The sequence below is a fragment of the Hydra vulgaris genome, chromosome 11 (genome assembly GCF_038396675.1).
Source record: "Hydra vulgaris chromosome 11, alternate assembly HydraT2T_AEP".
Taxonomy (NCBI): domain Eukaryota; kingdom Metazoa; phylum Cnidaria; class Hydrozoa; order Anthoathecata; family Hydridae; genus Hydra; species Hydra vulgaris.
This window is the reverse complement of record NC_088930.1, coordinates 44,187,792-44,203,503: the sequence shown is the minus strand read 5'-3', so window position 1 is coordinate 44,203,503 and position 15,712 is coordinate 44,187,792. Positions and strand designations below refer to the sequence as shown.

The window sequence follows — 15,712 nt, the reverse complement described above, 5'->3', positions numbered from 1 at the left end:
GACTTCGTAGCAGAATTCAAAAATGGAAGTTGGAGCGTGTCTTGGAAATGGCTGATGGAACCACCAACTTTAACAAACAAAATTCCAAACTATTATATCTCTAAGGACGTTAAAAGTGAGTACGCAATAGAAATAAGTGAATGGATAGCACAGGGATGGCTGAAACCATTTGAAGGGAGATGTAATGGCAACATTTCGTTGATGGTAGTAATTCAACGAAACAAATTAAAAATTCGGTAATGGACTACCAGGAGCTGAATCAATTTGTATCCAGTCATACTGCAATATACTTTATTAGCCTAATAACAATAAATATGGTTGTAGCCCTAATAAAGATATGTGACTCTGATAGAAGCAGTTTGTTAGACTAGAAAACTCAAAGCTGTGTTGGGCCATGAATAACAAGTAGAAAGTTTTCCTCAATGCCAGCTACAGGTTGAGTGTGCAGATGCAAAACTTTATATTGCTTAATCGTACCTGCTAGAGACCAATACATCAAACATTTTAAAATTAAACAAAATAATACCTTATTAGTCATCGTTGAAGAAACAGTAAATTCAATATATGGTTGAAAGAAAATGAAAAACTAAACTTATCTTTATCGAGTTTTGTTATGTTAAAAGTCAAATTGGGCAATCTGGTTTTGTTATGTTAAAACCATTAGGAAATTTTTTAAAAAACTTCAAGTTTTAAACTTAAACTTCCCAGGGTAATTTTTTTGAGATGAAGCAATTTAAACATTTTGAAAACTTTATTTATGAACTTGTGTATATGAAGGGTTCCTTTTATAACTATAATTTTCTCTTTGCTGAGTTGTATTTTTGCTTCAGCATATCACTTTGTTTTATTGATTGATTCATGTTTTATTTTAGCTAGTCAATTTTTTTGAATCTATTTTCATATTGTTTAACTAGAATAATGTCTGACAAAATGTTTGCATTTCATCCGCGTACAAATACCACAATGCATAACATTTTGGGGAAAATTCAATAGAAATACATTCAACCTAAAAGTAATTAATTTTAGAGCAAAGAAATGCAAGCAATATAGTTTATTACATAATTGAAATTTCATATAGTTTAAAATTTCAGGGGCTATTTTATTCCTAAAATCTCCGGCTAATTGATCCAAAATTTTTATAAAAATTGGAGTCGCTTATGAATCGATGATGAAGGACTTAGCATTCCTTGGTTTTAAGGGACTGCCACTTAATTGATAACAATTAAAAAGACATTGACCTGAATTTCATAGTTTTACTAGGCATCGCTTTTCAGTCTTTCACCGTTTCACTGGAAAGCGATATATTAACAACACTATGACATAACTTACACTATAGCCTTAAGCAAAAACTGTTCCAATTTTTAACTGCTCAAAAAATTAGAGCTATTATGTTTCTATACAGATAATGTATAACAAGCGAGAAAAAACAAACTTTGACTGATAAATTGTATTATGTTTAAAAAAGAGAAGATCACAATATTGTGCTATAAACATTTACATGTATAAGGAGTCAACGAGGATACAAACAGATATTCTTTAAAAAAAATTAGTACATATAATTTATTTGTATGTGCATGGGTGATGTTCGAATTTTTGCATTTCTTTGAACCAAATATAACGCTCATACCGATAATTTTCCAGCACTGTAAAAAACTTACAAACTGTTCTTTATCGATAATAAACGACAATAATACAGAAATATTTCCAAACACAAACAGACAAAAAATTACATAAATCTTAGACACCTCACAATCTACTCGACTTTCTTTTTTCTTTCTAGTTAATAAAAATAATAGAAATCTGAAAAAGCCAGCAGAGCATATAAAATAATAATTTAGGCTTAAATCACACATTCTTAAACTGTTAAAAGTCTGATAACCTAGTAACCTTTCTTTGTATCTATATTCATATTTCTAGCGCAAATAATAAACTTAAAAATAAAAAAATAAAAGACAAGACTAGATGTTTAACAACAGACAAACAACAAAAAAAAACCCGAACAGAACTGTGATGAAACGAAAAAGATAACTAAATTGACAATACAGTATGAAAAACAAAAACAAAAAAAAAATACTAAAAATTTAAGTCAATTCATAAATAACTGCATACATAAAACTGTTTTCATCATGTAGTCAAAAGTAAAGTTATACTATCAAGACACTAACAAAACAGCTTGATACCCTTGATACAACTTCTTGCTGATTCTCAAATATTATCTAATAATAGGTCTTTTGACTTGAAGTGAAACTTCTATCGATATCTCATTGATTTAATGATGGTTAACTATTTACACTTTTAAGCTCTTGGTAGAACTGAACCACTAAACAAAAAGAATTGAACAATAAAGCATGTTGTATGTTGGGCATCTATCACGAAGAAGCTATTAGGATTTAGACTTCGTTTCATTGAAACAATAAAAATCTAAGAATACTTTTAAGCAATATTATTGGATTGACAAACTTCCTAAGCAAAATATAAAAAAATTGAACCATGACTAAAAATGATAAAAAGTTATATTTTTAAACTATTAAAAAAGTATTTAGACAAAACCACAAAACCAAAAGCACTTACACTTTATTAGCAAAAATTATTTTATTTAAACAAAACTCTATCATTTGTAAAAATTCTTTTCTATTTTGAGTGTATTTAATAAAGGTAAAAATAAAATCTGTGATTTACTCACAAATGTTTTACTTTAAGGAAAACACCCTATGTATACACCTACATTAACTAATTATGATAAAATAAATAAATTCTTTTGCAAAAACTTCTATGCAATTTTGCATTGTTGTTTTCATATGTACAAACTTCAAATCTATTAAAATTTATATTACAGCACTAGTCTTAAATTCAACACTATATTTAAAGTCTAAAGTACTAAATAATAATATTATTTAGAAGAACTTACCTTATTATTTGTTAATACCACATTTTAGTCTTACCTCAAAAAACTTTAATAAGGCCTATATGCTGGTCTTTTTTCATCTTCTTTTGAAGGTCCATATTGTGAACTCTGTGAATTATAATACATGTCATAAGATGACGATGCTGGATAACCAGTTGCATAGCCTGGAGTACCACTGTTACTCTTTAAAGGAGCTCTGTTTGTATCTTGGTCTTTATTAAGTAGAACTGATAAAGCGTTGACATCAATACCTTTACCATTAAGTAGCTGAGCCAGCTGGTTTATAGTATTAGCATTTGCTGCATTGGAAGAGTGAGCCAAACCAGCAGAAGGAACAATTGGTCCAGGCAAAGAAACTGCAGGAGGGGCCTGATTCATAAGAGCTTGCAAAAGTGTATTATTTACAGATTGAGTGTATGAAGCAACACCACCTAAACCCAATAACGCAGTGGCAGTAGGTGCCTGAAGTCCTGTAATGAAAATGAAAGAATTTAATAAGTCAGAAATTATCGTTAAAATATTATGTTAAATAAACACAGAAATTAAATGTAAATATATTCGAAACTTAAAGTACCTATTACAATAATATCTTTGAAAATATTTAAAGTTTAGTCAGGCATGGAGCCATTTATAAAATACAAACGCAGGTATGGGGTTTCCCAAATGCATACAAAGGGGAGGGGGTGTTAAAGACAGTGAGTATGTGCGCAGTTCGGCTATCTCTTCTAAACTTGATTTTATTTTTCATTTTTTTAAAAAAGATTGATTTTCACGTGTGTAAAGAATTAGTTTTATGTTTTTTTGTGTGACTTTAGCCACATTTTTTTTTAAATAACGAGAGAAAAAAGAAATCGAGCGACAATCGTTCCAAATAATATTTTTTACTTTTCGCAACGTAATTTGATTGGTAGCGAGATGAGAAGCAAAAAGATATTAAATAAAAGCTAACTTTCTTTGATTTCTTTTTTTTCTAAATACTGTATGCAAACTGGTTTTTATTGTTTCTCTTAAAATCTTAAGAATAATATAGTACATTTTAAGTTTTAATTAAGTACAGAGGAATGTCAAATAAACTAAATGTTTATTTTTGTTTTTAATGTTTTAAAATACCTATGCGTTGGGGAAGGAGGAACGGGGCTTTATTAAAAAAAAAAATGCGCACATACGCAGAGGAGAAGAGAGAGGAGGAGGAGGAGGGGGGTTTGTCTTTGAAAGCGTAAACATGGTTTTCCTCCTCCTCCTCCCTCGTAAATACAAGTTTGTACGAAGGAGGAGGAGGAGTTCAATTTGTTTTTTTATATTACCAATGAAAAAATTTATTTACATGATTCAAAACTATTATCAATTTTATTTTGAGTATTTTTATAAATTAAATCAAATAAAATTAAAATGCAAATTTTTTCTCCCTAAAACAATTTGTTATTTTTAAAATATTTTTTTCCTCATAACCTTTGTTCCATCTAAGAAAATACAATTCCAAATGACTATCAACATAGCATTTTAAAATTTTGAAAAATTATGTTTGAATTTGATACTCAATAAATAAAACAGATAAAATATGAAGAACAATTTGTTAATAAGCATGCTTGCATAAATAAGAATCCTATTTAAAGACCAAAATCTAAAATAAAGAAAACAGTTTAAACAATCTTTGATCAGGCTGTGATAGAAAGTGAATGCAGTCAGATCCCCTTGCCTGTCAAGAAATAAATTATATTTATAAGACAACTTGACCATGTTTTCTTTTGTGTGTTTTGAAATATCAAGGCTTTTCAAAAACTTGCAATACAAAATTAGACTAAACTAAAGAAAAAAACAAAAGAAAAAACAAAGTGAAAAAAAAATGTTTTAAATAATGTAAGTAAAACTTATCTATAATAAAACTTAAAGGAAATTATTTTGAACATTTATAGTATACATTTGGAATAAATAACTTCAAAACTTTGATTTATTTCTAGTGATTTTATATTAGGCAAAACTCTTTTACATAAAGTAACAAAATTACTTTTAAACAATGTTTTTTGTTAAATCAAAATGTTTATTTAAATGATCAAAGAATATTATATAATACTTTATTTTTTATTTAAAAAGTATTTAAAATAACCTTTAATTAAATGTTTTTATATATTATGCAAAACGCTTTTAAATAATAACATATAGTAGTAAACAAAAGTAAAAAGTAATTCAACCTTTCTTTAAAGCTTTTAAATGATTTTTTTAAATTTAATGTTTTTTATTTTCTCTTTCAATAAATTTATAAATTTTTAGTACTGTACTTATTTTAGTTTATTTTTTAGTTTGGTTAGGCTTAGATTAAAAATGTTTGATTGTTTTAAAAATGCACTGAAAGGCATTTTTAAAACATCTAAATTTTCAGAACACACTAACAGCCTTAGTCTAGTTGTCTTGAAAAAATATTTTATGCTCAGACAAGGCATCCAAATGCACGCGCTTACTGTAACAGCCTGTTATATATGTATATATATGTATATATATATATATATATATATATATATATATATATATATATATATATATATATATATATCAACCAATGAAAGAAGAATCGGCATTTGGCAATGCCGACCTAACTGCCAACCTTAAAGTGTTTGAGGTTGGCAAAAAATTGCCTACCTCGTTTCTATGTTTTATGGTAAGACCTTTGTACCAATTTTTTTTTGCTGACCTTTAAAAAATTGAGGTCGGCAAATTATTGCCAACCTCATTTTTCCTAATTCTAAGGGTTGATATATATATATATATATATATATATATATATATATATATATATATATATATATATATATATATTAGGTGTTTAAAGAGCTGATTATTTAAGCTCAGCTCAGGAGGAGAAATAAATTTTGAATATCAAACTTAGTGAAGTATCTAAAGTAAGGTGGATCAGCTCTCCCCTATTAATGTACCTTTCTTTCAAGTTGCAGGAGGACAAGTGAAAGAAACAAAATTAACGCAATATTAGACATTAAAATTGTTAACAAATTATTGTTTAAAAAAACTATTAGTTTTGTTTGATGCTAAATCTGTTTTCTTTTCCTCTTGCCTACTTCTTTTGTAAAATTTTAAACAAGAATTGTTTAAAATTTTACAAAATGTTCTTTTTTAAACATTTTGTAAATGGTTAAACAAGAACAAATTCGGTCTTTTTTTCTCTTTGGTTGTTTTTCCAATCAGTTCTTTAACTAGTTTAATGACCCTCTCTGATGAATCATTGACCACATCAAGAAATTATAAAAGAATTTCAAACTCAAAATAAAAATAGTTTTAAAACTGTAAAGAGATCTTAAGCCACTACAACTCAGTCTTTTCATATCTAATCTTAAGCTGACTGGTAGGTTAATGGGAAAAGGTTTGTTTTTTTCATTCATTTTTAACACTAAAATAAGTTAAAAATCTGTTTTTAAGCGATATTTGTTAAAACATGTTTACATTCTTCTATTTAGTATAACTTTTATTGTATTGTCTTGAAAAAGTATTTTTTCTTAACCTAAAACACAAACATTTGCAGGGCTCAAATTAGGCGTATCGCGATTAGTTTTTCCCTAAAATTTGTTTTTTTGCGATTGAAAAAACATTTTTAGGAAAAAACTAATCGCGATTATTTTTATTTTATTTTAGAAAATTGATACTCTATTCGTGAATATTTAGTGTTCTTTTACAGTATAAAACTGCAGTGACTTCTGTAACGATATTTTTTTTTTAAAGCGGAGCATAAAGTAAAAGAAAGAAAAATAAAAGATTTAGAAAACCAATTAGCAAAAATGTTCAAATGCAGGAAAAAGACTGATTGTTTAAGGAAGGAAAAATTTATAAAAAACAAACGATTAAATACCTATTCGAATCAAGAAATAAAAGATTTTGATTGAAAAAAGAAATAAAAGTTAATCGATTGAAAAGTCACTTTCTTAACTCGAATTCTCAAGGGCTTTATTCTGATTTAGCTAATTCATTATGAACAAATTTAATGATATTTTTATAAGTTTATTTTGTGAAGAATTGTGGAAGGCAATATAGACTCTAAATAGTTATTAAAAAAAAACTTTAAAGTTTGTTAGTACACTTGCTAATTTTAAATTAATAGCAATAAATAAATGCAAATAAGGACCACAGAAAAAATGCAATTAAAATTTTTTTAATTGCATTTTTTCTAAATCGTTTTTTTAACTTGCAATTAAATTAGTTTTCCCACTTAAAAAGTGGGAAAAACATTTTAATTGCGAGTTAGAATACGATTTAAATGGAAATGAAGTTATAAGATTAAGATGCAGTTTATGTAAACAATTTGAAAAACGGATAAGTCAAACAAAATTGTTTTCCATGACCTGGATCAAACCAGGAACAATATCAATAAAAAAAGATTCACTGGCATCGCACTTAAGCAGTGCGCAACATAAAGAGGCCACATGAATTCATCAACAAACAACATTAGGTTCAGTTTCATTATCTAACCATGTTATTCATAACACTCCGATCGGGCGTGGTTTACATAAAATGGCTGTAAAAGACGCTGACTCGTTACGGTAAAAGTTTAATATTGCGTATTACTTGGCAAAACTTAAATCAAAAATCAAAAAAAGTATTAGATCGTAAAAGATTTTATTATTTAGACACATTTTTTTCTTTCGCTTTATTTTATTGAATGAAAAAAGTGAACGCTAACTTTTATTTAAAAATACATAGAATGAAAAAGCAATAGATAGTAATATCATGAGAATTTGATAAGGTTACTTAGATAAGAAAACTTACTTAATAAGAATTTAATTATTATTCTTGTTTGTGATTGTGCAGGTTTTTGTGAAAATGTCAAGTTTTAACATTTTATCACGATAATGTTTTCGGCATTTTAAATAGTTTTTTATAACTGTTTCAAATTTATAGATTGTATTGATAAAGTTTTAAATAATTTTTTTTACTGTTAAAAATTTATAGAAAGTGAAATATTCTAGTTGTTTTAAACAGTTTAAAATATGTAAATAAAATAGAAAATGAAATAATTAATTAAAATAAGATTATATCAATTTCATTGATTTTACAAAAATACAGCCGTTAGATTTAATGCAATATAATAATAGTAATAATGTAAACTATAACTAAAACTACTTTACAACCGCTGAACGCAAATGTTATGACATCTTATGCAAAAATGAGACTTATTATATATGTTATTATAAATAAGTTAAAATAAATAATGCCCCCTCCCCTCCGGCGGGAGTGGAGTAGGGTTATGAGCAACAAAAAATTGAGATTAGATTTTTTTTACGTTAAATCGAGCCCTGATTTGTATTTGTAAAATGCTGATTGCATATATTTGTATGTGGAAATCTAGAATTAACGTATTTGTATTTGACCCCAAACCCTTGTTGCAACTAAATAAATACTTTGAGCAATATTTAATTAATATGAATTAATGTATAGCCTAAAATCAAATTGGGAGTTAAAATTTACAACAAGAGATAACTGTTTTTGAGTAACTGTATTTCATTATATTGTACCTGTATTCTGCAAAACACTTTGCTGACCCATTGCATATGCTTGTTGAATAAGTTGATTCACTTCATTTAAGTTCATTACTCCTAGAGACGTTTGTGGGGAAGCTAGAAAAATAATTAAAAAATGCATTACATTATAATGAAAAAAAAGTTTTAATTTAACTTTGTCAGTCAAAATCAACTTAAACTTTTGCTATTATTGCATTATATCTATATATAAGTACAAATTATGGCTTTTAAATATTGAAGCGCTCTACTTTCATCTAAAAAGAGTGAAAAACTCTTCATTACAGATTCTGTTGCGTATGAAACTACGAGGAGCAGGCTGTGTCTTGAAAATTGTGAAGCTCTAAAGATTCAACATCACAACTTGGGCAAACAGTGAAACCAGGAAGTTGAGACAGCAATGGAGGCAGACAAACTTATTTCTTATACTTATTTAGCTTAAAAAAAGCATATACTATGTGCATATCCTAAACTTTTTTATTGTTAGTTGATAGTTTTTGTTTAAGTTATTTTTAGTTAAACTATTACATTTATGTCACAATTTTGAATTTTAGTTTTGGTAAAAGATGAGAAACCATAGTAACAGCAGATTTAAATCTAACAAAATAAATTGGCAATAATGCATATATTACAACAAGAAAGAAAAATTGCCTGACCAATAAAAACAACAATAATTATATGTAAAATAATTAATCCACTTATGCAGCTGTGATATATATATATATATATATATATATATATATATATATATATATATATATATATATATAAAACAAATAGTATGACTGGTCTTAGGAGTTTAATTAAACTTTACTGTGAGCTATATCCATCAAACACATTTAGCTTTAAGGTGGTGGGCAACTATAAAAAGTTATGCTTGTGGACACCCGTATACAGGGTGTTAGCCAGGAAAAAAATTCATACAGCGTTTTAGCGAAATTGGGAATTTAGGTGCCGCCAAAAAAAAAAAAAAAGGTCATTACATTCTGACATTTAAAAAAGTAGATACAATTTTTTAGAAACAATTAAGTTTCAATAAAAATTTTCTTTTTTTGCTGGGTTATTCATAGGAATATTTTTCTATTTTATATTTCAGGAATATTTTTATATTTTATAAATGTTTAATTCTAATTATTCAACTTGTTTCATTTTCAGCAATCTTCGTCAGTTTTCATTTTTAAATCGCTTATCTCCTTTGTTTAATATTGTAGAGAGGAAACAAGAACAAAAGACAATTGTTTGCAATTTTTTTAACAAATAAAGTAATAAATTTATTCATTGAAACTTTGATCTATTTTAATTGCGTACATCGCTTTTAAATACAGTTTTAAAAGGTTTAAACGATTAGTTACATATATTGTCTTCTGTTATTTTTATTTTCATTTTTAAATTATAAATGTAAAAAAAATGCTAAATAGTATTTAATTTTTAGCAAAACATTTTTGAGGATTTCCAAGATCCGCTTGTAACTTTTTAACTTGCTAAAACAACTTTTTAATTAATGACAGTCAATAAAAAACACTATACGTTATACATAGGAATGCCAGAATTTTACAGCTTTTACGAAGGATAACACTAAAAAAAAATTGTTACAGGTTTTTAAAATCCGTAAAATTTTAATTTTCGTACAATCCAGACGTTGCCAACCCTAATTATATGGAAAGATTTTGAATGTTTAAGTTTTAAAAAACTTTAGCATTTTAAAACTAAAAATTTTAAAATACTTAAAAAAATTTTCTTAACTTTCTTACATAGGTAATCGTATTATTGTTCATCATATTTTATATTACAATTTTTATCATAGATACATTCAAAAGTTAAAAAACTTATTTAAATTGATAGCTTTTAAATAAAAGTTAAATTAAAGTTTCCAAAATAGTAATAACTTTTAATTGAAAAACTTCATTGGCTCGTCAAATTATTATTGGTTGGCGATTTACAAATTATTCGAATTTAATTATTTGAAATTAGCATGATTTTATAAGCGTATTATGCCCAAACAAAAGCTTTAGATGTTATATATTTTTTCGCTTCAGGTTTTTCTAACATTTGAAGAAACTTTTCTCTTTTTTATATAATTTTCTAATCCTTTTTACTACCCATAATAATGAATTTAAAGAATACCATTTCGGAGTCTTTAGATCACTTTCGCTCATCGGCGTTAACTAAATTTAGTTGAAAATCTTTTATAAAAAATTTTCTATAGATCCTAGTTCTAATCATTTCTGACCTATATTAGCTTTATAAAGTGCCTTAATTTTCTATAGATCCTAGTTCTAATCGTTTCTGACCTATATTAGCTTTACATAGTTGTCAAAATACAATATTTCTATTAATTTTTACAAAAACTACAAGAATTCCGACCAAAAAAGAACTTGCAATCAAGAACAAGCGCCAATAAACGATCGGAACAGATTAAATTTTTAATCTATGATGTTCATTTTACCTAAAAATCGTGTTTATTTAAAATCTTATTCGAATAAGATTTTAAATAAACACGATTTTTTTGCTGGACAAGCGATTGGGATTTAAAAAAAACTAAAAAAAAAAAAATCTACGGTCTGGGTTTTTTTCGCTTTAAACATTTATATTTTATGATAACGCAAAATTTATCATTTTATTTTTTTTCGTCTTTTCATGATTCACAGACCTGATCATTTAACGGAAATATGTCGTAGTCAACAAAATATCATACAGACGCTATAGTATTTTAAAATGAGGGCATCAGCTAAATTTAATCGGCATATTTAAATATCTAGTAAATTAGGTATTTAAGTAAAAAAATATATTTAAATACAAAAACTATTTTTTTTTTTTTAATTTACGGATAGACATTAAATATCTACTTAAATTTTGTATTTGTAAATTTAAAAATAAAATAATTTTTGTAATTATTGTAAATATTGTTAATAATTAATATTATAACATTATTTAATTATCTTCATTTATGTTTTACGCAAATATAAAATATATAATACGCTTCATTGCATGTTTTATTTTTGATTTTTTTGTTTGTTATTTTTGGTTTACTTTACCAGCTAACTTATTTTACCAAAATTATTAATAAATCTTTTAATAAAAAAACGTTATTAACTTATTTTAAATTATAATATTTATTAATATGCAAATTTTATTTGTAACTTTCCTAACTTAAGATAAACAGCAAGAATGTAAATAAAGAATTTTTGAATAACAAAAATAAATTAATGAAATAATTTATTAAACGTATTGAACAATTTTTACTGGAGAATAACTGACTGTAAATTAAAAATTAAAAATAACTTTTTTTCAACTTTTGAATGAATGATCTTGCTTGTTAATGATGACACGTTTTTTCACATTAAAAAATTGATCTTAATTCTTAATTCATTTCCTTGTCGTGCGTATTAATTGCGTTTTTTACTCGTCTAGCGCAACACTTTAAATCAGAAACTGATATAATTTTTTTTTTACCATTATCTTAAGAACCTTTGGGAATTTTAAACCAAGTGGGAAACCGCGTTATACGCGGTGCCATCAGGCTGGCTAACACCCTGGTATATAGTAAATAGTGATTTAAGATTTGTTTGTTGCGATTTTAATGGTAGCACAGCCAGGCAATAGCTATGCATTTTTTTACTCATCTATTGAATAGTAAAATATTATGTTAATATTAGTGTTGTTACAACTTTGAAAATAATTGACTGTCAACTAAATTGAATAATATACTTAAAGAAGAAAAAAATTTTTTAGGACATATTTAAGAAAAATTATAATTTACTAGGACACTCAAGGACACTTGTAAAAATCTATGACATTCCAGGACTGTGGCTACCATGCTATGCATGCATATGTTAACCACTGTGTATCTGTTCCGGTTGAAGTCATCAAGTGTGTTGTCACAAAATTTAATGCCTTCTTTTACATTCTTTTTTATGTATATATTTTTTTCCATCTATTTACAGTTAGTAAAATTATAATTGGTTATATTGAAATTGAAAAAAAAGTACCACAAAAAGTGTGACTGTAAATTTTAATCATTTACTAAACTTAAATTTATTTAAGCACTTGTCTAACAAGCAACTTGATGACTGAAATGATGCAATGTTTGAAAGAATTGTAAGGAAAGAACTCTGCCATGAATGCTCTGATATAGATAACAGCAAGTCTTTTATGTATGATGGGCAAGTCTTTTGTGTATGATGTGTATGAAGAAAAGTAAATTACAGAATTTTCAATGGAAAATTTTAAAATAGCTGAACATTTAATTAAAAAATCATCAGGATATTTTAATAAATTCACTACATGGTTTTAAATGTGCACATACGATAAACTATAATAATATTAATAATGTGATTTTGCATATAAATAAAGTTTAATGCAATCTGATTGCACACCCTTCACTCTAAATCAATGTATATACCACTAGTATGTTGTGAAGTGGTGAAATACAGTTTTTGTATTATTCAATTAGATTTACTCATTTTAATAAATATAAAATATTTATATTAATGTTATTAATATTAAACCGTCCCACCAACATCCAATCTCAAATTCAAAAATACACCCTTCATATTTAGCAGTGGTCTGGAAGCAAATAATAAGCTATAAGAGTTTCATGTATATAAAAATTACAAATTCTGTTTAAATAAGCTCTTTTGTTTTAAAATAAATTTTTTTAACAACATAGATTGTACCTTAGTGACCCCTCCGGCACCCCTGAATATGCCATGTTGCTAAAAACTATAATAAATTTGTAGTGCACTCTTATACCTTTTTTGTAATACAAAGTTATAGTCATTTTGATAAGAATTAAGAAATTTATAACAACTTATGTAAAGAAAAATTAAGTTTTAAGCACAGTTTCTTTAACAAATTCATATATCAACTATTTGTTACTTAAAACCTTATAGCTTTTGTAGAATTGTTTGATTTATATAATTTTTTTATCTCTAAAATACTGTATTAGAGCTCTTTCCAATGATATATAACAATCAAACATATAATCAATTTTAAAATTTCATGTGACATAGCAACCATTAGCAAAACATAAATTTCTAAAATTAGTTGATATTTTCCTAAAATTTTAATGAACCTCCTTAAAGCTGAGAACTGAATTTAAGGAGGCTACTTTAATTTTGGTTACAACCAACTCTCAACACTTTCTAAAACACAAAATTAGATGAACAAGGCTGTTATGCAAAGAAAGTGGTTGACCGCAGTATTACCCAAGGCGTGGTGGGGATCAATCTCAGAACGTATGAAGAAATTGCTATACACCTACACCACTACCACACAAAACTTATTGGTTTCATTAAAAATTTAAAACATGCTAAACATAGCTTACCTGTTGGCCCATTCTTAAAAAGACGATCTGTTAGTGGATGATCTTGGCGTCGATTACCATCATTTCTATCATCTGATTCATACTTTGTTAAAGTTGACCTAGTTTGTGCTCTTTTAATTTCACAAAACTTTTTACAAATTTCTTGAGCCCTTTTTTGTATACATTTATCTGCACTATCTTCATCTTCAAAAGTTACAAAAGCAAAACCACGTAAACGGTTGGTATCTCTGTCTCGTAATAAATCAACTTCATGAACAGCTCCAAATTTTTCAAAATGACTTCTTAAGTCATCCTCTGTAATTGAACTTGGCAAGCCACCAACAAAAACTTTTCTATATAAACCTCCGGTTCGTGATGTACCAGCATTACCTCCGGGTACTTTAGGTAATGCTCGTTTAACCTCTATTTGATGGTCGTCAAGTTCAAATGATGCACCAGCTTTTTTGTTAGCAATAATATCATTTACAGAAGATGCATTTTCAAATAAAACAAATCCGAATCCTCGTGACTGTTTATCGTTATCCCTCATGATCGTTACGTCAACTATTTTGCCATACTCGCAAAAAAATTTTCGCAGCCTATCTTCATCTGTATGATACTTATTTAACCCACCAATGAATAACTTTCTTTCTTGCTCATCGGCTTCAAGTGCAACTGGTATATAAGACATTATTTTTAAACTTATTTAAAAACAAATTTTATAATTCAATAATTATATGAATGAGCAACCACTACCCGGATTCACCACGCGAAAAAATGTTACCCATGATAAAGTGCGCAGGAATTTTGAAAGTTTGGTTGATGGTGGAGATAAATACACACTGTTTTTTCCCTAAGGTAGATAAAATACAAAATGGTACGTTATGAAAATTAAAAAAAAAATATAGCAAAATCACAGTTGCTGGGCGAGCAGGTCACGCAGGTCTTTTTAACTAAGTCTTTTATATTAAATGAAAAAGAATTTAAGTTTTCGTAACTGTTATCCATTTTTAAGTTCATCAATTGTGTCTTTTTACTTCTTGTTTGAATACATAAGATTAGTTATACTGTTCGTAAATTTGAACAAATTCAGTTAAGATCAAAAATAAATAAACTTGTGGTTTAAATTTTAAATAAATGTTTGCTTGAATAAAACAAACCTACGTGCATGTATATACATGCATACATACATACATACATACAAACATAAATACATACATACATACATACATACATACATACATACATACATACATACATACATACAAACATACATACATACATACATACATACATACATACATACATACATACATACATACATACATACATACATACATACATACATACATACATACATACATACATACATACATACATACATACATACATACATACATACATACATACATACATACATACATACATACATACATACATACATACATACATACATACATACATACATACATACATACATACATACATACATACATACATACATACATACATACATACATACATACATACATACATACATACATACATACATACATACATACATACATACATACATACATACATACATACATACATACATACATACATACATACATACATACATACATACATACATACATACATACATACATACATACATACATACATACATACATACATACATACATACATACATACATACATACATACATACATACATACATACATACATACATACATACATACATACATACATACATACATACATACATACATACATACATACATACATACATACATACATACATACATACATACATACATACATACATACATACATACATACATACATACATACATACATACATACATACATACATACATACATACATACATACATACATACATACATACATACATACATACATACATACATACATACATACATACATACATACATACATACATACATACATACATACATAC

The 15,712-nt window shown here is 26.7% G+C and overlaps 1 protein-coding gene across 1 annotated transcript; it reads right to left on the bottom strand.

The window, feature by feature from the left end:
* Positions 1–1,432: 1,432 nt before the first annotated feature.
* Positions 1,433–14,535, bottom strand: LOC100213955 (uncharacterized). Its single transcript, XM_065808937.1, has 4 exons — positions 13,748–14,535; positions 8,419–8,520; positions 2,943–3,375; positions 1,433–2,320 (listed from the first exon to the last, which is right to left on the bottom strand). The coding sequence occupies exons 1-3, from the start codon at positions 14,415–14,417 to the stop codon at positions 2,954–2,956; spliced, it is 1,194 nt and encodes a 397-aa protein (XP_065665009.1). The 5' UTR covers positions 14,418–14,535; the 3' UTR covers positions 1,433–2,320; positions 2,943–2,953.
* Positions 14,536–15,712: the final 1,177 nt, after the last annotated feature.

Coding starts and splice junctions, on each gene's coding strand:
- LOC100213955 (XM_065808937.1), bottom strand. CDS start 14,417: ATGTCTTATATACCAGTTGCACTTGAAGCCGATGAGCAAGAAAGAAAG. Junction 8,521..13,747: donor TTTTAAGAATGGGCCAACAG/GTAAGCTATGTT, acceptor TTATTTTTCTAG/CTTCCCCACAAACGTCTCTA. Junction 3,376..8,418: donor AAGTGTTTTGCAGAATACAG/GTACAATATAAT, acceptor TTTTCATTACAG/GACTTCAGGCACCTACTGCC.